The sequence below is a fragment of the Doryrhamphus excisus genome, chromosome 6 (assembly GCF_030265055.1).
Source record: "Doryrhamphus excisus isolate RoL2022-K1 chromosome 6, RoL_Dexc_1.0, whole genome shotgun sequence".
Classification (NCBI taxonomy): domain Eukaryota; kingdom Metazoa; phylum Chordata; class Actinopteri; order Syngnathiformes; family Syngnathidae; genus Doryrhamphus; species Doryrhamphus excisus.
The window spans coordinates 10,427,554-10,454,355 of record NC_080471.1 but is presented as its reverse complement, the minus strand read 5'-3'; the positions used below and the strand labels follow the sequence as shown (position 1 = coordinate 10,454,355).

Sequence of the window (26,802 nt, the reverse complement as noted above, 5' to 3'; positions counted from 1 at the left end):
ACCTCCAAACAAAGCACCCTACGTGTTGATGAGCCACGATGGATGTTTTTACTGAGTGCAACTGCTAAGTAACACCATGGAGCCACAAATACAGTTGCAAGTTACTCTCTATAAAATGTTTTTTGTCAATATTTCGGGGTGTCAGGAACAAATTAATTGGACGTACATTTTTTCCCAAGAGAAAAATTGCACCATGTGTATGTACCGTTACACCCCGATCCAAATCTCCTGTAATGTAGTCTAGTAATGGTTTCTGGTCAGTCCATTGAGAGTGGAGTGCGGGTAAAACGACATAAAGAAGACGAGCGATGCATACATGTTGTCGTTTGTCCCCCAGATGCTTTTATTCAAGCAGGCCTCGCACATAACACATTCTCCTTTTGTGCAGCTGCATATCCTCTCATGCGGCCTAAATGTTACCCCTCAGGGGTTCCAACCTTGGCGCGCCGCAGACGCAATATGCCGAGTTCAACATAGGAAAGAGCAGGCAGTGTTTGTTTTGGGTTGGAGCAGGTAGACGCAGCTTGTTGTCTCTAGGTTGAAGAGGTGTCCTAACCAGGTTGTGTGTCTCACAGCTTCACAATTTGCCACAAAACGGAAGTGGTGAAGAACACTTTGGATCCCGTCTGGCAGGCCTTCAAGATTCCCGTCAGAGCGCTCTGCAACGGTGACTACGACAGGTAATAAAAAAATGATATTTGTGACTGTTTACACATTTCCCCATCATTCATTACCTTTTTGGTAACTTTTCTCATTTGGTTTCCCAAAAGGTGAAAAGTAAAAACTTCAAATTTGTACTTTCTCTTTTTCTGCAGCACCAAATCACAACAGTTATTTCATGACACTTTAGACCAGGGGTCTCAAACACGCAGCCCACGGGCCAAATGTGGCCCGCAGGACACTAGTTTGAGGCCCCCGCCTTGATATGAAAGTTTAATGTTAGTGCGGCCCGCGCAAGTTTGATATGGATGCTGTATGGTATCATGTACCCAGAAAAAAATATTACGTTTGATTAATGTTCATGTTAAAGGTTAAATAACTGTTAATAGTTATCCTCCCTATCCGTGTGGAAGTGGTAAGTTTTGGGCTTTTTTAAGTTTAAAGGAAATAACTTGGAGGCTACCGTTTAGGTCGCTAGCTCTCTAGTTTGCGAGTTAGCATGTTGTAAATAAAAAAAGTATAAATGTAACTATAGTCGTGTTTTGTCATGTCTACAGGGCTCTAATAATGCTTTGTTAATTTTAATCTAAAAAAAACAATTTGTCTACCCACCAACTATATGTGGTTTCTTAAGTTTTTATTATTTGCTGTTTTATTTTTATTATTATATTTATTTATTACTGATTGATTGATTTTCTTTATTCTTGATTTGTTTATTTATTTTTCATCTTATTTTGTGTAGAAAAATAAAATTTAAGATATTTGAGAACAGTGGAATGTTTTATCAGCGCTTTTATTGTAGAAAATCGGAACCAAAGCACTGAAAAAGTTTGTATATTTTTCTGTTTTAATAAATGCGTTTTTTTTTTTGAAAACCTGATGTGGACCAGTCTCACCCAGACCCTAGCTCCAGTGGCCCCCAAGTAAATTTGAGTTTGAGACCCCTGCTTTAGACATTAAGCTTACAAATGAAAGCAGACAACCAACGGCCATAAGTGGACCATGGCTCATTTGTCATTGCATCACTGCAAAAAACTAAATACATTTTAAAAACAGCAAAATATGGTAAAAATAGAGCAAAAGGCACAATGAGAAAAATGTTGACGCCAACATCCAATAATGACACAGAGCTTTGTATTTAAAGACAAACCTTTCAATAATATATGAATATACACAGTATATAAAAAATAGAGTTAGATTTCATCCTTGATTTCACAGCAACTTAAGCTATACTGTTGAACAATGAAAGCATGAACACCCATCCATTTTCTTTGCCGCTTATCCTCACTAGGGTAGCGGGTATACTAGAGCCTATCCCAGCTGTCTTCGGTCTTTAAAAATAAACTCATTAATTCATTCATTCGTTTTCTACCACAAAGGTCGCAGGGGGTGCTGGAGCCTATCCCAGCTGTCTTCCGGCGAGAGGCGGGGTACACCCTGGACTGGTCGCCAGCCAATCACAGGGCACATATAGACAAACAACCATTCACACTCACATTCATACCTATGGACAATTTGGAGTCGGCAATTAACCTAGCATGTTTTTGGAATGTGGGAGGAAACCGGAGTACCCGGAGAAAACCCAGGCATGCACGGGGAGAACATGGCCTACATGCTACTGACTTAACCATGGTGCAGTCTTAAAGAATGAACATGCAGTATAATTTATATTAATGATCTCCACTTACTACTTAATGAGGAGCATCGAGGAAAAGATAGTTCATCTTCTTTCCTCTGTTCTTAATTCTACAGTCAAATGTGCAGGCTCGTATACGTTCAGTCTATGTGTCATTTAAATATATATAAGCAGCACTCCGCATAGATTGGAGTGCACCCTTTGCTCCATTCCCGGTTAAAAGATTAAGAAGAGGGAGCACTCCATGTTTTAATCAGCTGATATTCCAGCGCACACTGATCAGCGGCTCAGAAATTACCTGGACACCCCCACTTGTTTGACAAAGACGAGGATTTGCATTTGGAACGACTTGACCTTAAACCGGCAGCAGCTCTCCATAGAAGAAATTCATTTTTCATACATGTCTTAAAAGGGGAACTGCTGCATTTCTTTTACTTTGCCCACCATTCACAAGTCTTTATGTCAGGGGTTTGAAACTCAATTTACCTGGGGGCCACTGGACCTAGGGTCTGGGTGAGGCTGGGCCGCATCAGGTAAAAAAAAAAATCTCTCTCTATATATATATTAAAAAAATATAAATAAATAAATAAAAGTATTAATATATATTAAATATTAATAAATATATATATATAATATAATAGTATTCAATGCTTCTGCTATACCCTCCACTTTTTCAGTGCTTTGGTTCTTTGCAAAAGCTCTGATAAAACATTAAATTATAATAAATTATTATAAATTAATTTTTATTCATTATTAAATGATTAAATAAATGTTTAATGTTAATTTTTATGTTTTGACACAAAATAAGATGGAAAAATAAATAAGCAAATCAAAAAACAAATGAAACAAGTGAAACAAATTAACAAATTAATTTTTATTTATTATTAAATTATTAAATAAATGTTTAATATTAATTTTTAATTTTTGACACAAAATAAGATGGAAAAATAAATAAGCAAATCAAAAAACAAATGAACAAATAAATTTTTATTTATTATTAAATTATTAAATAAATGTTTAATGTTAATTTTTATTTTTCAACACAAAATAAGATGGAATAATAAATAAGCAAATCAAAAAACAAATTAAACAAATTAAACTTTCATTTCAAGGCGGGGGCCTCAAACTAGCGTTGTGAGTTTGAGACCCCTGCTTTATGTGAAAAGTGAACACATATTTATTTCCATTTTCTGTGCATTATAACGCCAGAAAAAAGTTTATTTCAGATAACTTACAATGCTGTCATTGGAAAAACTATTTTGAATATACATGCCTCAAAGAAATCCGTCCTGCATGCAGGCATGAGGGAGATGCAACATAAATCCAGTCCATATCAATATCAACGATATGGTTGGTTTTGATATTATACTTAAAATGATATCAGTGGTTAGCACGATATTATTGGTTAGCACGCAGGCCACACAAGGTTCGATTCCCGGCTCGGGTATCTCTGTATGGAGTTTGCATGTTCTCCCCGTGCATGTGTGGGTTTTCCTCGAGCACTCCGGTTTCCGGATAATTGGTCACTCCAAATTGTCCATAGGTATGAATGTGAGTGTGAATGGTTGTTTGTCTATATGTGCCCTGTGATTGGCTGGCGACCAGTCCAGGGTGTACCCCGCCTCTCGCCCGAAGACAGCTGGGATAGGCTCCAGCACCCCCGCGCCCCTGTGAGGAAAAAGCGGTAGAAAATGAATGAATGAATGAATATTGTTGCCCAGCCAAGCTGCACGGTACTTGAGTGGTTAGCACACAGGTCACACAAGGTTCGATTCCCAGCTCGGATATCTCTGTATGGAATTTGCATGTTCTCCCCGTGCATGTGTGGGTTTTCCTCTGACACTCCGGTTTCCGGTTAATTGGCGACTCCAAATTGTCCATAGGTATGAATGTGAGTGTGAATAGTTGTTTGTCTATATGTGCCCTGTGATTGGCTGGCAACCAGTCCAGGGTGTACCGAAGACAGCTGGGATAGGCTCCAGCATGTCCGCAACCCCCATGAGGATAAGCGGTATAGAAAATGGATGGATGGTTATTGCCCCACTCTAATACATAATATTAATACTAGTGCAGAAATGTACAAGATTCATGTTCACAAACATGATAAAATACACAATATAACATATTTCAATATGCTAAGCTCATCTATACAACAATATATGGTACAAACACACAGTGTATGCTTAAAAACTACATTATAAATGAAGCAGGTGGTAGTTTGTTGGTGTCCTCAATAATGATAATAATGATGTTATAGTTGGTGTCTTTGTGTCCTGCAGGAGCATCAAGGTGGAAGTGTACGACTGGGACAGAGATGGCGGGTAAGACAACGCTTTACTTTTCTGCGACAGACACGTTTGAATTGCAGAAAGTGGACGGTTGTTGTTTGTTCAATCTTGAAATCGTTAATTAGCCACTAATGTAAGTATCTTCAATAAAAGGAAAACTGCTTAAATGAGGGCTCTCCAAAGTGAGTCCTACAGCTTTGTTTTTATTTCCCCTCGGTATTTTGGTATATGAATTTTTTCATTTCATTTAATTTTATATTTCATTATTTCAATTTCAGTTTTATTTTTGTTATTATTAGTATTCTCTCCAGTGTTGCCAGTGTTTCTTCTCGTAACATCTAAGTCTCAGCCTGGGACCTAATGGTGTTAGACATTAGACAACCTAATAGTGTTAGCTCATCCCAAAGTATGTGGGATGTTGAGATGAGGGTAATATTCTGGAGCTTGTAGATGCTGATTCGCCTGGTATCTTGTCTGTATGAATAATTGAATAACATTATCATATTAACCAGCCCACATTTTTTTTGTTTAATTAAAAAATGTCTTACACTTAATGCACTTTGTTCCCTGAGTGTATTAAAAATTAACCCAACCATGACCTTTAAGGAAAACTCCTTTAACATCATCCAGTCGAAAAAAACTTCCAACAATTTCATCATTTTACATAAATGCTGTGGGCTGCACAGTGGAGTAGCGGTTAGCATGCAGGCCACACAGCTAGGAGACTCGTTTGATTCCACCCTCGGGCATTTCTGTGTGGAGTTTGCATGTTCTCCTCATGCTTGCGTGGGTTTTCTCCGGGTACTCCGGTTTCCTCCCACATTCCAAAAACATGCTAGGTTAATTGGTGACTCCAAATTGTCCATAGGTATGAATGTGAGTGTGAATGGTTGTTTGTCTATATGTGCCCTGTGATTGGCTGGCGACCAGTCCAGGGTGTACCCCGCCTCTCGCCGGAAGACAGCTGGGATAGGCTCCAGCACCCCCTGCGACCTTTGTGGTAGAAAATGAATGAATGAATTAATGAGTTTATTTTTAAAGAAGCAATGCACAGTGTTTATACTTCAAAACTGAGGAGTTAATCTAATAACATCTGACCCCATAAACACATTATGATGGGCCTGGGTGGGTGGGGTCTGTGCAAATTAGATGATAACGTCATCAAATCCAAATAAAGTGGGTATTTCAGCATCTTTGTCTTGAAAAGCACTTTATTATCATTCTTTTTCCTCACGAGGGTCACGGGGGTGCTGGAGCCTATCCCAGCTGTCTTCGGGCGAGAGGCGGGGTACACCCTGGACTGGTCGCCAGCCAATTACAGGGCACATATAGACAAATTTATTATTATTTATTAATTTTATAGTCCAGGGTGTACCCCGCCTCTCGCCCGAAGGTAGCTGGGATAGGCTCCAGCACCCCCGCAACCCTCGTGAGGATAAGCGGTATAAAAGGAATGAACGAAGATGATTATTACATCCTGATTGTTTGTTGAACATCGTTTATGATACATATTCTGGACACCTAATTAATTTGCCCACGACCCTTGTGACGATAAGTGGCAGAAAATGAATGAATGAATATACATGCCATGACAATGCAGTACCAGGTACTTACAGTATTTTGATCATTTTAAACACTTCTTTCCTGGGCGCATTGATTTGTGCATAGCCCCTAGATAGGAACTAGCGCTACGTCCGTCTGTTTGTAACTACTAATCATGGCAGACTTTGTGAGACTTTGTAAACGCCAACTACTTTTGGACAATTAATGATCAGGAACCTAATATTTTTGAGCCTGCATGTACAGAGGATCGGCTACAGGTTTTAGAAGCTGATTGAGCAGGAAGAGAAAGTGAAACTTTGTAACAGATGGCGGGCAACAGAGTCATTACTCCGGCATGACTCGGTGGTGTAAATATGGAGCTTGCCAAGCCATGCAGACAGAAATGGAGTGTTCTGCTAAAGTGACATACAGTGTAACCATCGATGGCGAGGACATTGCGCCAAAGATTGCATCACAAAGAACAAAGAGTTGTAAAGTACCTGCAGTGATACGGACATTTTTGCACCTACTGAAAATCAAGGCCGGCTGGCTTTTTTGGAAAAAAATGTGAGTCCTGTTACGTGCATTGTTAGTTCCCACAAGATGTGTGGTCATATTTCACATAAGGATTGAGCATGACGGGCAAAATGGTCAAAAAAAGTGCAGTTTTCCTTTAAAACTGAGTTATGTACCAAATGGTGATGATGGCATACCTTTACATCCCTCATGGTCATGTTGCGCCATCATTTCAGAGATGAAAGTGCAGCAGGAGTGTGGTGTGCTTCCCAACGCATTAATTATGTCCGTGTAATGAAATTATGCAAAGCAGCTCCACACTCACCAATCATCTCGTTAACCTTGATGTGTGGACATGATGTGACGCCCGTCACACCCTAACATGCTAACGTTTACTCATATCTGTGTGTGTGTTTGTGTGTGTTTTCACAGACACGACTTCATTGGCGAGTTCAGTACCAGCTACAGAGAAATGTCAAGAAGCCAGTCCCAGTTTCATATCTATGAGGTGATTTCATTGACATTTCATGGTTGATTTGCATTGATGGGTTGATGCATTTGATTACATGAAAACATATAGAACAGGTGTAGCTATATGCAGCGTGTGCAGTACGTGCCTCCACTTGCTTTCTTTATTAGTCGGTGGATTTCATTGACCTCCTCACTGATCAAACCACTAATGAAGGTTGAGTAAAAGTGCTGACAAAGCGCAACTTCAAGATTCTGAAGAAGGGAAAAAAAAAGGCGATGTACCTCTGCATTAACTCAAACATGCGACCGACATATTTGCCATCCATCATTTTCATCTTTTTATGACTATATTTTTATTATCCTTCATGTGTATAGTATGAGTGACGTAGGTGTGAATGTTGGTATAAGTTCCGACTTACACTAAAACTCAACTTCCATCACTCCCATAGGAATGGAATTCCTGTATTAAGTATAAAAATAGCAAAGTGTCAGCATCGTAACCAACTAGTAACCGGAGAGACTGGCTGAGGTTTAAAGGATGATAAGTAGCAAGAAGTGTCACCATGGCAACTTGGGACAGTCGACTTCAGCACTTGTTTTCCCTCCATAGGTGCTAAATCCAAAGAAGAAAGACAAGAAGAAGAAAAAGTACCAAAACTCAGGAACGGTGAGTTCTACTTTGTGTGTCTGTGATGTTGTAGAGTTGTTATTCGCAGGTGGTATGGTTGTGGTGTATAGATCACAAATCTCCAGTATGATGCATCAAGCTGTACAGTGGGGAAATAAGTACCTGTATTTGTTTCCTTGCTGGTGTTGTAGTTCTTCCCTTTACAAACATAGGAACGGCATCATTTTTATGGCGGCTGTAAAAATCTCTTTGTATAAAATCTCATAAACATACATCAGATAAAGGTTCTAAATTAATTTGGATTGCATTCCCCTAGAAAATGGGGCTTTGGCATGGCGAGACCAAACGTATTGCTGTACAGTATAATAATAATAATAATAATAATAATAATAATAATAATAATAATAATAATAATAATAATAATAATAATAATAATAATAATAATAATAATAATAATAATAATGCAATCAATTTTCTATGCCAGGGGAATGCTGGAACCTATCCCAGCCAATCACAGGGCACATATAGACAAACAACCATTCACACTCACTTTCATACACTTGTTGGAGTCACCAATTAACCTAGCATGTTTTTGGAATGTGGGAGGAAACCGGAGTACCCGGAGAAAACCCACGCATGCACGGGGAGAACATGTAAACTCCACACAGAGATGGCCGAGGGTGGAATTGAACCCTCGTCTCCTAGCTGTGAGGTCTGCGCGCTAACCACTCGACCGCCATGCAGCCCTCAAAATAATTTATTTTACAAAAAAACACATTGAATTATTGACAATCTTCACTTCATCCTGCACGTTACACTCCTCCATCCATATCCACTTCCTCCTTCCTGTGGAATGCTTTAATACATGGGAAAGATTGTATGGCAAGCTCTGCCTTTTGGCTGTTTTTACGGCTTAAAACTGCACTAACCTAACATGCATATAGCAATAATAATATTTTTGTATTGCAGGTGACCCTGCTGTCCTGCCTAGTGGACACGGAGCTCTCCTTCTTGGACTACATTCGAGGCGGGTAAGTTCTCTCCCTTGTAGTGGCATTGAACGTGTGGCAGCGCTGGTGCAATCAGAGATTAGCGCTCCCAGGACTCCAATATTAAGACAAACGGCGGCCCATAACACGCTGCTTAATTGCGGGCCTTTGAAAGACGCTGCATTGCAAATCCGCCGTGATGGCGTCCTCTTAACATCGCTTCTTTTCTCTTGCAGGACGCAGATTAATTTCACGGTGGCAATCGATTTCACAGCTTCCAATGGTGAGAGCACTCACGTCGCTGTCAATGAAAGCACTCCAGTGCCTTACACACATGGAGCTTAACACACAGCAGTTGCTTCATTATTGGCACTCTGGTGGTGTCAGGGTTGAGGCTCAGGGTTTCGGGACTGAACTCCAAAATGCAGACACTTTAGTGTGAGGGAAGAAGAGACTTTATTGATGTTCAGAGTCCATGAATAGGGGAAGGGGAAATTCTGTGAGGACAGAGCAAGGACGGCTGGGCGGCGAACAAGCAGGGAAGAAGATGAATCCCACTGCAAAAACTGCACGGAAAAAAGGGGGCCTAAAGGAGTCGCAAAGTTACCACTCAACGGTTATTAACATTCTGGTCTCCTCCTCTCGTGGGTCTTTAAAGGGGAACTGCACTTTATTTAACATGTTGCCCATCATTCACAATCCTTGTGTGAAACATGAACAGATATTCCTGTCCCTTTTCTGTGCATTCTAGCGCGAGATAACAACTTATACTTATATGAGCTAGCTAACAATGGACATCAAAAAAAAATTGTAAATGTATACGGATAATGATGAAATGTACTCATTTCATACTCGTATCCGACAAAAACGTTTATAATGAGTTCATGTAAGCTTTACCAAGTGCAGAGGCAATGTTTAAATTCACATTTTAACATGGTTAACTGACACTCAAGCGTAAAAAGAAGTGAAGCACGGTTGATAATAATGTAATAGAAGTCATCTGTTCCAATGTTAAACTGTGGTCATCATAGATGCTTTATCAAGTGTACAAGCAAAATGTTTCGTGTCAAATCTTAACATTCTTAACTGCTACACAGGTGTAAAAAGAAGTGAAGCAGTGTTAATTATTACAAAATCCTAACTTGTATGTTGATGTTGGAGTCTCAGGGCATACTCTCATGCTAGTCCATTCCTACCTTGATTGACTTGAGTAACAAGTCCCGCCCCCTCACTTCTGTTTTACTGCAATTTATCTGGATATGTGTCTTGCTTGGAGTCATTCTGATTATTTGTTTTGTGCAAGGTGGAGGCTGTCATTCATGATTACGTTCATTCAATGACCGATTCTATTCTGCCTTTTGGCTGCAATTGCCCTGACTTTGTGGATTATTTTCAGTTTTATTTCAAGTCATTCTGATTATTACTTTTGTACAACCTCAGGGACTTGGGATTTTGAGGTTGGCATGGTTTTACACAAGACTATATTTCGGGATCTTATCTGGGCATCCCACTTAAAAAATGTCCCAATATGAAGCAATTGTGTTTTTTCTTTATGAGGCGCCTGAAGGAATTCGGTGGAACATTGGTTAGTGGAGCAGCAGAGCATCCCTCGCTGTGTGTGTTAATATGTGAAATTAACTTTGGAGCCACATTGCCGTACATCTCCTATGCCATCCAGTCACTTTTTCATATGCCTGCACATATAAATGTCGAAATTATGCTTGTAATTGCTTTATTTCTGGTACAGTTTAATGTGAAACCCTGGCGGCTTTTTTTATTACAGAACAAATGTGTAATAAGGGTGGTAGGGGGCATTTTTTGACTTTCATTACAGAAATGTAGAAAAGTTTTTTAATATTTCTTTCATGTCACAGAGATGTCCACACTTTTTCAAACAAGGACCTGTCTGAACAAAACATCGACATCTTAGCTGGTTAACGTGAATCAGCACGCAGGAGTAGCGATCTCATTGATGAATTGGCTTTTCTTATGACTTGTCTTCATTATGTGCTGTCTAGGGATTGAGTGTGCTCTGTTTAATTGACTTTCCTTACGGCTTGTCTTCATTATGTGTTGTCAAGAGATTGAGTGTGCCCTGTTTTTGACTTAATTTAGCCTTTTAATCTGTTTAAGTTGACAAATCGTCCAAGTCGACAAACTCATCAAGTCCTTTATCCAAGTCTTGCTTGATAAAACACACATTTCGATTACATATCGGTGGGATTTATGCAACTTCACCATTCAAACTATAGTGTCTCGGATACATATTGTATTTACTGTATATCTACATATGAATAAGGCCTGCGTCATATTTGAAAAATACAGAATACAGGTCAGATAGGTCACACATGAGCAAAGTAATCACAACTGATACACATGGACACCACCTTTATGTTTTTATGTTTATTAAATTTAATGTTATTTTCCCATACGGGAATTGTTACATTCCTACTGAGGATAAGCGGGATATCTAGAAAAAGATTGGATGGAAGGCGCAAGCTAATCTGCCAGTGGTGACAACTGTCATTTGATGAGGGGGAATCGAACCCAGGTCTCCTAATCACTCGAAATATTCATTCATTCATTCATTTTCTACCGCTTATCCTCACGAGGGTCGAAGGGACATGCTGGAGCCTATCCCAGCTGTCTTCGGGCGAGAGGCGGGGTACACCCTGGACTGGTTGCCAGCCAATCACAGGGCACATTTAGACAAACAACCATTCACACTCACATTCATACCTATGGACAATTTGGCGTCGCCAATTAACCTAGCATGTTTTTGGAATGTGGGAGGAAACCGGAGTACCCGGAGAAAACCCACGCATGCACACACAGGGAGAACATGCAAACTCCACACAGAGATACCCGAGGGTGGAATCGAACTCGGGTCTTTTAGCTGTGTGGCCCCACTCAAAATATCTCAATAAGAATTATTTTTATAATGTGGTTTAGATGTTTATTTTGTAGTATTTCATGTGAAACAGGCACCTAAAAACGAGAAACGGAACAGAAATGGTTGTGTTCCACCAGGACATCACTAATGATGATGATGATGAGTACCATGTTTGTGTTGCTGAAAGTCTAGTTTACATTCTAACCTCCTACCACTCTCCCCTCATTTCATTTTACTATGACTCACAGCGGAGAGTCTGTGTTCTTGGTGTGTGTGGAGGGGGGGTTGGGGTGGGGGGGTTGTAATTGCTGCTTGATGCTGATGCAAGTGTTGTTTCCTCCACCTTTGTGGTCCCAGGCAACCCATCGCAGCCCACCTCACTGCATTACATGAGCCCCTACCAGCTCAATGACTATGCCATGGCGCTGCGGGCCGTTGGGGAGATCATCCAGGACTACGACAGCGATAAGATGTTTCCAGCACTGGGCTTCGGTGCCAAGCTTCCCCCGGACGGACGTGTCTCGCACGAGTTCGCCCTGGTGAGGAGACTGTCTTGTTACTGTCTTTGCTTCCACACCAGGTTTTACAGTATGTCATGCAATGGTACCAGAACTGCACTGTACCATTTTTTGGTAGTAGGTTACGAAAAGGGGTGGCGCGAGACAGTGCAGTATTGACTATCGGACACAGAAAGGTCATTTCCACAGTAGGATGACAATGTGGCCGATGGGCTAACATGCAGCAACGTCGCACAGAAAGAAGACAAAGCCCATAAGAAAGACCACTTGGCAGACTTCCCTTATTGTTTTGGTTTGTTTATGAAAGATTACCTTTTTAATGCAAGTCATTCCCTGTCTGTTCTGTCCACGTATCTCCATCCATAATCCAAAACTCTGCAGCAGCAGGCGTCCAGACCACTCACACGTCTGCTCGTCTCCCGTCCCTTCCAGATGTTTCCTCCAGAGGCGTGCACAGCCATTACAGTGCTAGCTAACAGCCTCCCGAGCGAAGGCAGGCCTGCAGACATGGCACATATGCATTCATCTCATTAAGGCTTTAACTTTGTCAGCTTCTAAAGAGGCTGCAAAGCTCCGGCTGCATCTGACTTGATTATACGAGCTCCATTTGCAAAGCCACAAGAAGAGGTCTCGCTAGGATCGTTAGGAAGCCTCTGACATATGGAGTGCTTAAATAATGTAGCTTGGCGCTTTGGAGAGTTGGCTCCAAACAAGCGCACTTGAGCTTCAACACACACTGCATGTCTTAGCATGTCTTAGCAGGACTTTTTATTAGGTACATTAGGTACTATTAGGTGACATGTTGACTTTTTTTAATTACATGTTAGATTTTTTTATGCATTTTATGTTTTTATTATTGTGTTTGTACAATTTTATTATTATTATTATTTATTTATTTTACTTTATTAATCTACTTTACTGCTTATCCACATATTACAAAAAAAAAGAACCATCAAATGTAGTATGTATACTAACAATATATATTTACTCATTTTTTCATGGATATAAATTTTTACTGTGTAATTTTTTACATTAATTTTGCTACTTTACTGCTTATCCACATATTACAAATAAAGAACCATCAAATGTAGTATGTATACTAACAATATATATTTACTTATTTTTTTATGGATATAAATTTTTACTGTGTAATTTTTTATATTTATTTTGCTACTTTACTGCTTATCCACATATTACAAAAGAAGAACCATCAAATGTAGTATGTATACTAACAATATATATTTACTTATTTTTTATGGATGTATATTATAAAAATATGACAAACAGATCATTTCACCTGAAGATTTTTAAGATCCTACTTAACATCTAACTTTAACATCTGACTGTACTTTGTCACACTTTAAATTAAAATACACATTTGATCCATCCAGCCATCCATTTTCTATGCCGCATATCCTCTCTAGGATGTGGCTATGCTAGAGCCTATCCCAGCTGTCTTTGGGCGAGAGGCCGGGTACACCCTGGACTGGTCGCCAGCCAATCACAGGGCACATATAGACAAACAACCATGCATGTTTTTGGAATGTGGGTGAACATGCAAATTCCACATATTTACATATGCTCGTAAGATGGTCATTTCATTCATCAATGCTGACATAAAACTTTGGTTTAGTACACTTCCTGACCTTCATCCTGACTTTTGTGTGAACAGAACGGCAACCCCCAGAACCCGTACTGCAGTGGCATCGAGGGTGTGATGGAGGCTTATTACCAGAGTCTCAAGTCAGTGCGTCTCTACGGACCCACTCACTTCTCCCCTGTCATCAACCACGTAGCCAGGTAGGTTCATTGCCACTGTAGAAGTGCTTCCATTGCAACACACTTTTGACTTTCTGTGAAAAAGAGAGACAGGAGGTGCACTTCCTGTTGTTTCCCTCTGCCACTTATGGAGGTTGGTCCCTTGGTCCAGGGATCCTCTAAAACATAAAACATAAAAAAAGAAAGAAAACACACACCTACAAAACCATTTCTTAATCAGCCCAACAAAAAGTAAATAAAAACAAACAAAACTTAGGACCCATAACTAACAAACAATGCACATACATGTTAGCTCATTAAGTGAGTTGTCCCTTTTTTGTTGCAAGGTATGCATCAGCAGTGACAGATGGTTCGCAGTACTTCATCCTCCTCATCATCTCAGATGGCGTCATCACAGACATGGCTCAGACCAAAGAGTCCATCGTCAATGTATGCTTTCTTTTCTTCTAAAACAGCAGACAGTACCGTATTTTTAAGGCGCACCATAAGGCGCACCTGGCTCAATTACGGGGTTCATTTCTGTACTTAACACATGCTGTATGTAATGCACACAGTGTTATAAGACACATGCAAAAACATCGAGTCACTGAAGAACAGGAGCGTCGACTGCAGAAGCAAACTTTATTTTCTTGTTCAACATGAACGCACACAAAAGGAGAGCCCAAAAACAGCAACAAAATGGTTCTTGCCTGAACCTATCAGGAGGGTTTTCAGGGGGGGGCACTTGGATGCAGGCTTTATTAGGGTGTCAAAAATAGACATTTTTATGGGAGTCTCAATTGCTTAAGTTTTTTTCAGATTGTGACCCCTGCAAAAAGTGGGATACTATACTGTAGTGTGTGTGTTTCTTGTGTGTTTCTTGCCTCGAATATCACCTCTATCTTCCATCTGTGTCTTTAACGAGTTTGCTCTCCCTGGTTCCTCCTCCCCTGCCATGTGATGTAACATTATTGTAAAATTCCCATTCTAGAGTAATTATTTACACGCCCGCCTGAGGACTCTCGATCCGCCCTCCCAGGACCCCCCCTTCATAGCTAAGGCAATTTGAACATCCATCTAATAAGCAGACAAGTTATGAAGGAGTGAATACAGAGACATTCATCACTCCAAGATATAATAAACAATATTAACATAGCGTCTGCTCAGCCGGAGGGCAGGTGATTGGTGGTGGGTGGTGTGTGTGTGTGTGTGTGGGGGGGGGGGGGGGGGGGGGGTGTAAATAGGAGTCATTTTGAAGCTGTCAAAAAGTCGACTAACTTATACGGGAGTACAAAAGTCAGCAAATTGATTTGGACCACTGCCTTTCAGCTTGTAATTAGCAGGAGTATTTCACTGACAGCCTGCAGCCTTTAAGATAGCAAATAGTGTAGTGCCCCCCCCTCCCCCCCAACACTAAGTCACCCCATCGCCTGCCTCTGATGCTTTCTCTCCTCCACCATTCACAGGCTGCCTCTCTGCCCATGTCAATTATCATCGTTGGGGTCGGACCAGCCGAATTTGATGGTAAGCTGAGTGAAAATCTTGTGGGGGGGGGGGGCATTAATCGTCCATTCTCGGTCTGGCCTCCCGCATTGTTCAGCCTTTCTTTCTTTTCTCTTGCTCCTCCGCTCTTCCCCGTAATTGTTGCCTCCCCGGCACGCCACAAGTGAGGAGAAAATTTCCTGTTGTCACACTGGAGGAGGAGCTCTTATTTCTGACATTACGTGGCCCGCCGTCGCTTTTATAACACACAAATTGGTGGCACACTAGAGGCTGAAATAGAGTACTAACTCCACTGTTACTCTCTCTCGCTCGAAGACAACGCACATCATTCATGATTCATTGAAGCTTCACTTGTGAAAGACGTACAGGTAGCTAGCGAGTAGACACAGTAATGTGGTTCAATAGATTTATTTTAAACTTGGTAGGTAGAGGACTGGATGGGATGGATGTAAAGTAGCCTACTGGTTTAATATCAACTTGGCACCGGTATTGGATGATGATGATGATGATAATCATCATTATCACATATGATAGTATTAATTGGCCCTGTGCCCTAGAAACCGCCCATGAATGATACGGGAAAAGGCCGAAATGATATTGTGTCAAAGCCCAGGGCAGTGATACTGATAAAATATAGAGTTTAATCATGTCCAGTATCAGCCCCCGTAGCTGTCCACTCAGAGCGCGCTGCTCTGGTATCGTGCCCGTGAAACAACCAATCAGAGAACAGCACACAAGCGTGAACACACAGTGTTTGTTTTGCTGCCGTCTGTGCTCTATCATGCCCCCAAGTGTCAGTATCAGCCCGAGACCGAATGATACTGGGCCTGATACCAGACAAACCATGTGATGATCTTATTATCACATACTATTTAATCAAAAGACCATTTTGTTTCCAGAAAATTTTCAGTTTATTACATGTATTATATCTAAACAGTGTAAACTGTGTGTTCACGCTCGTGCGCTGTTCTCTGATTGGTTGTTTTACGGGCACGATACCAGAGCAGCGTGCTCTGAGTGGACAGCTACGGGGGCTCATACTGGACATGGTTAAACTCTATATTTTATCAGTATCACTGCCCTGGGCTTTGACACAGATAAAAGATATCATTTTATCATTTCGGCCTTTTCCCGTATCATCCATGGGCGGTTTCTAGGGTACAGGGCCAATTAATACTGTAGTATGTGATAATTTTTGTTATAGTATGTGTATTGTATTAAAACAGAAAGGAGAAATTGAGACGTAGACTTAACACTGACCTATATTTTAATGATTTTTGTTAATAAATTGAATTATTTCATTATTATAGAAACATGTCTATATTATCTCGCTTAATTTCCTTTACCTGTTTCAGTGCTATTATCCAGGATTTTACATGAAGTAATAACTATGCATCTTTAGGCATTGCCCCCTCCCACCGAAACATGTCCGATGCATCCTAGACTGGCACGCCTGGCCTGATACCAGACAAACCATGTGATAACCTATAATGATATCCAACCCTACACATGCCAGCATGTGACACGTCCACTAAGCGGTTACTTTCCTCCTATAGAAATGATCGAGCTGGACGGAGACGAGGAGAGGATCTCCTCCCAAGGACGCTACGCCGAGAGGGATATCGTACAGGTATGAAACATTCCTAGGCTCTGGCTGTCAACTCAGCACAAAGTCTTCACAGGGATTAAAGGGGAAAGAGGTCACGGAATTTGACCCTCCGGCGGTTCTTGCTCCTTTTTGTTTTCCCACCATTGTGATCTCCTTTGTGTGCTGTACATTCTGAATAGAAAATGGATGGATGGACATTCTCTCTCTGTTACAGTAACAAATTGATCGCTCTCCATATCTGTGTATGGGGGTGAATTGAGATATGATATAATGATAATAATGACATAATGAGATTTGTTTTTCCCTACAGTACATTGTCTTTTCCTGTCTTTGTTGTAGTTTGTCCCTTTCCGAGACTACATCGACCGCCGAGGCAATCACATCCTCAGCATGGCGCGTCTGGCCAAAGAAGTGCTAGCTGAAATCCCAGACCAGTTCCTATCCTACATGAGGACGAGAGGCATCAAGCCTGGACCTCTTCCGCCTCCTTACACCCCGTGCCCTCCGCCAGCACTACATCCTCTGCTCACCAGACGGGTAAGCCGGATCTAAAGGTTCAAAGGCGTCGTCTTTTTGGCCTCCGCTTGCCTCTTTTCTTCTTCGTCTTCTTCTTCTTCTTCCAAATCTTCACTGGAAGCTTTTGAGCTGGCAGCCCATGGGTCTGCCGCACTTGGAGCGCCACAAAGGTGTATGCTTCCACGTTTAGAAGACCTCTCGAGCGGGTGCTGTTCAGAGAAGGTGGCGGGCGTGAGCTCAGCCAAACTGCAAGGAACATTATTGATTTTGGATCCCGCTTCTGTCACCGAATTGTGTCTCTCCAAGTATAAATGTTTACAAATTGGAAAGAAGGAAAGATTTCCAGCAATCAGCCGAGGATGCAGTATTGGAGTGCGTGACTTCTTCCGTAGAGTGTTTTAACTATATAGTCTCTTAGTCAATGGAGCATGTGCTAGTTAAAGAGAAGCATGCACTCGTCGTCCCGCACTCAGGGCTTCGTCCCTCTCCACCATCCATCCCGCCACTGCCTACCGTCGCCACCTTTCTGTGACGAACACACGCTGCTGCATCTGCCCGCCTCCAGGTGGCTCTTCAGGACTGTGACGCCGCAGCAGGGACTCAACCAGCCTTACTTTTTGCTCAGTTCACAGACGCCATCTTGGAATTGAACTAGACTCCAGTTTGTCTTTTTGATTTCATTTCCTTCATCTTCCTACCTCTCAGTGTGTTGACCAAACACTTTAGCCCATTCACGTGACTTATTTGGCTAAACAGTCTTTGCCAGGGGTATCCAAAGTTTTTCCACCGCGGGCCGCATACTGGAATTATTATTAGATATATTTTTTGTAAACATACCAAAATAAATATATGTTTCTAAGATGTTACATATAATATATACTTTATATATACATGCATGGAAAAAATTATTAGCCCACCCTTGTTTCTTCACTTTATTTGTTCACCTTAATGCCTGATACAACCAAAGGTCAATTTATTGATGATGATAAAGATGATAACATAAATACCTCTTAAGAGTTTAATACAAGAGATATCTTGTAACTTACATGGTTTTCTTAATTTTTCCAAAACCACTTATATTGTTACATGAATAACTATAACATTGTACTTCCAAAAAATGAACTCCGATACCAGGCATGAAAACAAACAAGAAACTGAAGAAATAAGTTGTCTAATAATGTTTTCCATGGCTGTATATTTTTTTAAAAACAGCCTATATGTCAGCTTTTTTTAGTTCTCTAGTTTAATTGAATTTAAAGTAGACTAATAATAAAAATGTGTTCCGCAAATGGCCCCCAGGCCACACTTTGGACACCCCTAGTCTAAATCCTAGTTTATGTTTCTGCGTTGAGGCTCCTCCCCCTGCAAACCTGTGTGCACCTTGAAAAAAAATATATATATATAACCACATGGGTCAGCTTTTAATACATGACTTCCTGTGTGTATACAACTCCTTCAGTGGGTGCTCAGCTCTTCTTCTCCCCGATTATGGATCCACATTTCCAATAAAAGTGACATTGATTAGTTCCAGCTCCAATAACACCCAAAAAAGAACAATCAGAAATTGTCGCCATGGTGACTACGCAGAAGCATAAACCAGAACTGATCAGGTAACCAAACATTTATTTGGTAGCAACATCGCTTTTTAAACAAGGAAGTAAAGCCACTAATGGCTGCTAAAGTTTAGTAGCAGTTAGCCATTTTCAGCCCTTGGAAACACAGCATTCACTATATGGGGTACAGAATACTGAAAGGTGGCGCTGAAAGGTTAGCAATTAACTCTTTGTTGCCGTGACGGCATTCCTGCCAGGAGCCACAATCTTTGCAAGCATCGGACAACTCAGGTTATAATCACCATAATTGATCAATTATAATTCTAAATATTGATGATGCTGAAATGACTCACCGATAGTTTATAATTCTTTTTTTTTCTTGAGTGGAAAGAAAAGGTAACAAGCTAATTACTAATTACTATTGTTGAACAACAATAGGTTTGATAATGGAATGGTCGATTGATGTAGCCTAACTGAAGCCATTAAGGTTTTACAGACTAGTGTAAAACACTCAATGTACGGGGCAAAGTGTGTCCATTGTGATCGGTTTTGAAAGGCATTTATTGTCCTATGCCTACGCTAATCGACGGTCGATCGATCAGAGCATCACTATGTTTTTGGCTGTAGTTGTAATTCTTAAATGCAGTTGTAGAAGTAGTTAAATGCTCCCTATACAGTTTTATGCTTGACCTGAGCTAGTGGAGTCCCTTAGTGACGCATAGGAAACATTTTGGAGTGGTTGTCATGTGATTATCCCCCACATTGGTCGTGTGTCAAGTATACCAGCTCATTTTCAAAAGCTTATTAATGCATTCAAATATGTCAAATATTACTATTCATCTGTTTTTACTATATTAATATTTACTAAATTCATGTAAAACAAGCTCAGTAGCTGTTGGCTTTTTGCCGTCAAATTGCTATAGAATGCCTAACATGACATATTTGTCACTGTTTCAATGATTTTGGACAAATATACAATACAATTACATTTGTGGTACTAATAAATTACTACATTTAAGGATTAGGTCCCCTCATAATACGTCCACTTAAAGGCATTCAAATTTAGTGAGTTTTTTTGTGATACTTGGTAAAAGTTGCACTAAATTGAATAGAAAATGATAATTGTGAACGATTCCATGTAATTAAGCGTCAGAGCTGGCAACTTTTCAGGGCCACTTTTCAGTCCCAAGCAAGGTTTGGTGGTTATTTGTGCACCCCCCCTCCTTCCAAGTCAGGAAATTATCACTTTGAGTCACGTCTTGTCTTGTTTTGTTGTGTTTTTTTTTTTTTTTTTAAATTCAACAGAAGCACAAAGACGCACTTGTGCATACAAAGTGTACATTGTAACCTTTTGGGCCCCGAGCAGTCATCATGACGTGAGAGACGGTTTACAACGTTTTCTAGCGTCACGCCTCAAATTCCTTGTACAGATCCTACACATGCCTGTAAAATGTTTTCTTATATATTTATACACTGTACAAATCTTGGCCTTCTTTTTGTGTATCGACTCATATGATATATTATCTTATTTATTACGTGTAATGCTGCTTCTTTCTGGCTGATCTAACTCTTCTACTTTGTACGGAGGCCTGTAATCATATTTAAATGATGACTAACAGGCCTTATTCATGTTCATATGTTGAGTTATTCATATTTAAATAATGAACGACAGGCCTGTATTTTTTATAACTCAATGACTTGTGACTGTGTTCATGTGCGTGCTAATCGTCATCACTTACACTCGGTAGCAACTTTGTTATAGTGTAGCGTCTCTTTGACGGCCAAGGAATGAATGAAGAAGGTCCTACAGGGTGGTCTGACAGACTTTTATACTCGGATTTTTATTTTTATTATTATTATTATTCACACCCACGTGAGTGACTGGACTGCACAAATGTAGCACCTGACTGCTATCAAGCAGCAGGCAGAGCGAGACTTTAACACAAAAAATAAAATAAAAAATACGCAGGACACTTCATTAGGTACACCATTGAATGAGATCCGATGCACAAATTTTGCTTTTTCAAAAGTAATAATGTTGATTTTATAGTGATAGTTGTGTGTTTCTGAGTTGCAACACTTAACTGATTAATTGATGATTAATTGATTAAACGGCTGCACGGTGGAAGAATGGTTAAAACGCAGGCCACACAGCTCGGAGACTCGAGTTCGATTCCACCCTCGGGCATCTCTGTGTGGAGTTTGCATGTTCTCCCCGGGTACTCCGGTTTCCTCCCACATTCCAAAAAAATTTGTGGTTAATTGGCGACTCCAAATTGTCCATAGGTATGAATGTGAGTGTGAATGGTTGTTTGTCTATATGTGCCCTGTGATTGGCTGGCGACCAGTCCAGGGTGTACCCCGCCTCTCGCCTGAAGACAGCTGGGATAGGCTCCAGCACGCCCACGACCCTCATGAGGATAAGCAGTAGAAAATGAATGAATTAATAAATCAGCTCCATTTGAGATAGTACATGTTTTGTTGACTGATTATTTTAATATTCATATTTTTCTTCCCCGTCATATACGTAAATGACAAAAAATTCTAAAAACTGTATTTGTGAAGGCTGGATTTTTGGATTGGATCCCATTAAAGGTGTACATAATCTTGTCCAGTGAGTGTATAAAGCAGATCAGTATATACTGTTGTATGCAGTCGTGTTGATAGTACTTTGTGTTTGACAGGGAACATTTTTTCCGGGTTCTCTCAAAAGACGAAGCATTTCATTTATTCATGACAACAACTTCAATGTCGCCCCCGCTATCCTCTCTCTGCTATATGCTGTGCATCCTGCACATGTACTCTCGTATGAAACATGCATGGCGCTTGCATAACAACCACCGAGGCTTCTTCTCACAGAAACACTGCTTTCATGTCACTCGCTTCATTTGGGCCATCAGCACTTTAAATCGCATCGCTCCGTCTCGTATGACCTCGTTATAGCTGCCGCGTACGTGTCACAACGAAATAAGAGTTTGGCATCTTTCAAATGCTTGCAGCCGAGCTTAGATGATCAGGCATTATTTATAGATAGACATGACAGAGGAGGAAGCTAATGATGTGCTTCTTGGACACACAACAAACCATAGGTTACGTTTCTAGGCCGCATCATTAGCCTCACATGCTAACTAAATGTGCTGAATCTTGGGCAAAAAAATTGAAAGAAGCCTGGCGAGGTTTTGCTGCTAACACTTACAGGGGGCACAAACTTTTTCCACCTTCGACCTTGAAAAATCACACAGTGCAGGGTCCACTTTGATATTTTTGATTTTGTAAACTGGGTAAAACCAACCCATGTAAATATGCTAAGTTGGCTATGTTATATGTACATCAGGGGTCTCAAACTCAATTTACTTGGGGGCCACTGGAGCTAGGTTTTAAAAAAAAAAAACACATTTATTAAAAACAGAAAAATATACAAACTTTTTCAGTGCTTTGGTTCCGATTTTCTACAATAAAAGCGCTGATAAAACATTCCACTATTCTCAAATATCTTAATTTTTATTTTTCTGCACAAAATAGGATGAAAAATAAACAAATCAAGAATAAGAACATCAACCAATCAGTAATAAATAAATATAATAATAATAATGAAACGGCAAATAATAAAAACTTAAGAAACCACATATAGTTGGTGGGTAGACAATTTTTTTTTTCAGATTAAAATGAACAAAGCATTATTAGAGCCCTGTAGACATGACAAAACACGACTATAGTCACATTTATACTTGTTTTATTTACAACACATTGCGCAACTGCAGGGTCTTGAGACACATGCTAACTCGCAAACTAGAGAGCTAGCGACCTAAACGGTAGCCTCCAAGTTATTTCCTTTAAACTTAAAAAAGCCAAAAACTTACCACTTCCACACGGATAGGGAGGATAACTATTAACAGTTATTTAACCTTTAACATGAGCATTAATCAACATTTTTCTGGGTACATGATACCATACAGCATCCATATCAAAGTTGCGCGGGCCGCACTAACATTAAACTTTCATATCAAGGCGGGTGCCTCAAACTAGGGCCGCGTGTTTGTGACCCCTGATGTACACGATAGCCAACTGTATTGCAATTGGTCCTCCACAGTTACATTTCACAATAGGAAAGCAATAGAAAGACTCCAAATTAGTCCATAGTCTTTTCATGAATGCAGTCGCTCCTCCACAGTTGTATTTCCCAAAACCTCTATAATAGAAAGCTATAGAATAGCTGCTACAATTAATCGATTCAGAAAATAATCATTCGTTGCAGCCCTTACGATAGAAAGACTCCAAATTAGCCCACAATGTCAAAATAACGAGGTGTCATTTTTTTATATGAAGTGAGTTCTGGTCGTTTTTTGGTGTAGTTCTGGCTAGTTCGTGTGATCCCTTAAGTAAAGCGATATGCGTTCAAAAGAGTAACACATCTGATTTCAAGAAAAGGTCAGACCTCACAATCCCTCTGCGTTTGTATCACTGCGCACCACCACCAGCTGTTAACTGTTTCAGTGTTTACTGCTGGGATAGTGAAAGTAAACTGATTTATTATTATTATTTTGACTAACATACTATACAGTATATTGTGACTGAAGGCAGCAGGGCTTTCCAAAACATGTTAATCCCTCTGTCTTGGCCGTGTAGGAACATAATTGTGCTCGCTGAAGTGTGCACGACATACACAAAGCTGTTTCATCCTGGCTACTTTGTACTCCCACTCTGTAGCCAATAGCTAAAGTTTTCTCACAGCAATGTCCGTGACAGGAAACCGATGCAAATATAGGGCAACGCAGACACATATTTGTTGTTGCAGCCCAGATAATTACAAGTCCACACTATTTTTAGCACTCTAGCCCTCACTTTAACTCTCTCGCATCGCAGCGGACGTCATCAGTGCATGTAAACATTGTTGGACACATACACAGATGGCAGCACGTAGTGATAAGAAGGGGGAGAAAAGAACGCCGATCGATGGATGGTGAGGTCTGACTGTTTTGTAGAAAACAGTTTTGCATGTTGTTTCGAGAAGCTAAACGCTTTACTTAAATATCATATTTATCATGGTTTTGTAAATATCACCTACTTTGGGTGTTTTTGCGGTGATTGACAAGTGCAGCACTGACAGCAGATTGCTAGTTTAGATCCTGCTTGTTGAGTATGAAGTGTCCATTATCTGTCCATGATGTCCCAACTCTAAAAGAACCACTACCTCCTTCTTAATAGTATCTGAAATACAAAAATACAACCAACCAACAATAAAGCCTCGTTTTCTGGTGAATCTCCACTCACAGTGACAGGTTTTCACCGCTGCACCAATATAAATGAAAATCATTCAGACTTACTTATTTGTTGTTATGACGCACAGAGAGCAAGGAACAACTTGTTCCTGTCCCCTTCTTGCTGCTTCATTGAAGCGTTCAGGCACACCGGTAATTGTGAGGCGCTGATTGTTTTTCATTTTTATTCACGTACCCCCAATGGCAATACATGACGTAACCTTGGGGGTACGTGTATCCCACTGACTTAAGTGACCCCACCAACTAGCCAGAACTACTTTTTTAACGCCAAAAAACAACCAAAACTCGGCTCACCGGACGAAATGGGGGTAAAGTAACTGTGGATGCACAACACTGCTGATGGGGATTCCATACAACTTCAAATAAATGTCCAAAAAATCAAAACTGTCCCTTTCATGAATGAATGATTTCACACATCTCATAATAGAAAGCAGTAGAAGGACTACAAATTAGTACACAATGTCAAAATAAATACCATTCATTCATTCTCTACCGCTTTTCCTCACAATGGTCGCGGGGGGTGCTGGAGCCTATCCCAGCTGTCTTCGGGCGAGAGGCGGGGTACACCCTGGACTGGTCGCCAGCCAATCACGGGGCACATATAGACAAACAACCATTCACACTCACATTCATACCTATGGACAATTTGGAGTCGCCAATTAACCTAGCATGTTTTTGGAATGTGGGAGGAAACCGGAGTACCCGGAGAAAACCCACGCATGCACGGGGAGAACATGCGAACTCCACACAGAGATGGCCGAGGGTGGAATTGAACCCTGGTCTCCTAGCTGTGAGGTCTGCACGCTAACCATTCGACCGCCATTCCGCCCCAAATAAATACCAGTCATTTAATGAATGCAATCGCTCCTCCACAGTTACATTTCACAAATTCCTATCCCAGCTGTCTTTGGGCGAGAGGCGGGGTACACCCTGGACTGGTTGCCAGCCAATCACAGGGCACATATAGACAAACAACCATTCACACTCGCATTCATACCTATGGACAATTTGGAGTCACCAATTAACCTAGCATGTTTTGGGAATGTGGGAGTACTCGGAGAAATCCACGCATGCACGGAACTCCACACAGAGGGTGGAATTGAACTCGGATCTTCTAGCTTTGAGGTCTGGGCGCTAACCACTCATCCACCGTGCAGCCTCATCTACTTTCATAAAATGGATTTCTATGTGACACTGTAGACGTATGCATTAGTCACTCCATGTATGGTTAACGCTCTTTACTCTTTTGTTAGCGTTTTTTTTTTTTGAGTGTTCCAGCACACCCACGGGAAGAAAAGCGATTGAATAGCGAGGGGAGGTGTTTGGTCACATGACAATGTGTGAAATCAGTGATCCTCTGGGGTGCCGTAGGAGCAACAATGCTGAGCGTTGAAGGAGATAATAACTTCATGGCTTCATTCATGTCATGCGACACGTGTAACATGCTGACTGTATCTGATGGTGTGAACAAAGTGACTCCATGGAATGCTCGTGTTGAGTATCGTCTGTCATCCAAGCATGCATTGAGTTTGCATGTCGAGACTATTTTCTAACACCCGTGACCGTATTTTATTTGGACTGCTTTGCCTTAAAAATCTCACATTAGTACTTCTCCTAAAAATGAAAGTTTTGCTTCCTTCTTTCTTTTATTTGCCATGAGGTCACTCTTCTCTGTCAGACTCATTCCAGTTCTTGTTAGCCGTGTTTCCACAAGCAGTACAGTTTGGTATGCTATTACCTGGCAACAGGAATCAAAAACTTTGAATTATAATTCCTAGTTCTTGGATCTTTTCATGGTGCTTTAAAGTGCCAAAAGTTGGAAAGTGGCACATTTTTAAAATGAGTAAAAATCTAATCTGAACCGTACCGCTTGGTTGAAACAAGGCTTGTATGGACTGAAGTTCGACGTGTTTAGTCCAACTGGTCAGTTTCCTGCTGCAGAAAGAAACCATCAGTCTTCCTAAAGCTTTCATGAAACGAGCCTTTGCGTTCCCTCAGCCTTTATGTTGGTTGTTGACGGCATTTGCATGACGCTTGTGTAAAAAAACACCAACGAGTGAACTTACCGTATGTTTGGGTTTCACAAAGCAGCACAGCGTTGACTCTTCTTGTATGGAAGCCACCATAAACTGGTTTAAAATGACTATTTCTGTATGAATATTTCAATAAACATTACTATCAAAACACTTATTTGTGCTAGTTTTTATGTTATGCCTCCTAGTTTGTTGTTTAGGAGTATTATTGTATTGTTTTAACCCTATAATATCACATGTTAAACACATTTTCAACTGTAAAACATATAAAAAAGATGATGAAATTTGCTTTACGATATTGTCAGCCGTGAATCTGCTGCATATTTGCATATAGTATGTCAAAGCCTTGTAACACTGCTCTGCAATAAGCCTTTTCATGCCCAGCTTTACTCCAGCTAGTTCATTGTTTA

General features: G+C 40.6%; 1 protein-coding gene across 1 annotated transcript in view; it reads left to right on the top strand.

The window, feature by feature from the left end:
- LOC131131723 (copine-8-like) overlaps nt 1–26,524 on the top strand; it is a 66,614-nt gene extending 40,090 nt beyond the window's left edge. The window contains exons 9-20 of the mRNA XM_058076682.1: nt 576–680; nt 4,576–4,617; nt 7,075–7,150; nt 7,724–7,780; nt 8,711–8,772; nt 8,967–9,013; nt 11,981–12,162; nt 13,814–13,941; nt 14,247–14,349; nt 15,366–15,423; nt 16,959–17,032; nt 17,351–26,524. Coding sequence (XP_057932665.1) covers nt 576–680; nt 4,576–4,617; nt 7,075–7,150; nt 7,724–7,780; nt 8,711–8,772; nt 8,967–9,013; nt 11,981–12,162; nt 13,814–13,941; nt 14,247–14,349; nt 15,366–15,423; nt 16,959–17,032; nt 17,351–17,563 — 1,147 coding nt within the window. The 3' untranslated portion in view covers nt 17,564–26,524. The remainder of the gene's footprint in view (nt 1–575; nt 681–4,575; nt 4,618–7,074; nt 7,151–7,723; nt 7,781–8,710; nt 8,773–8,966; nt 9,014–11,980; nt 12,163–13,813; nt 13,942–14,246; nt 14,350–15,365; nt 15,424–16,958; nt 17,033–17,350) is intronic.
- The last annotated feature ends 278 nt before the right edge of the window (nt 26,525–26,802 follow it).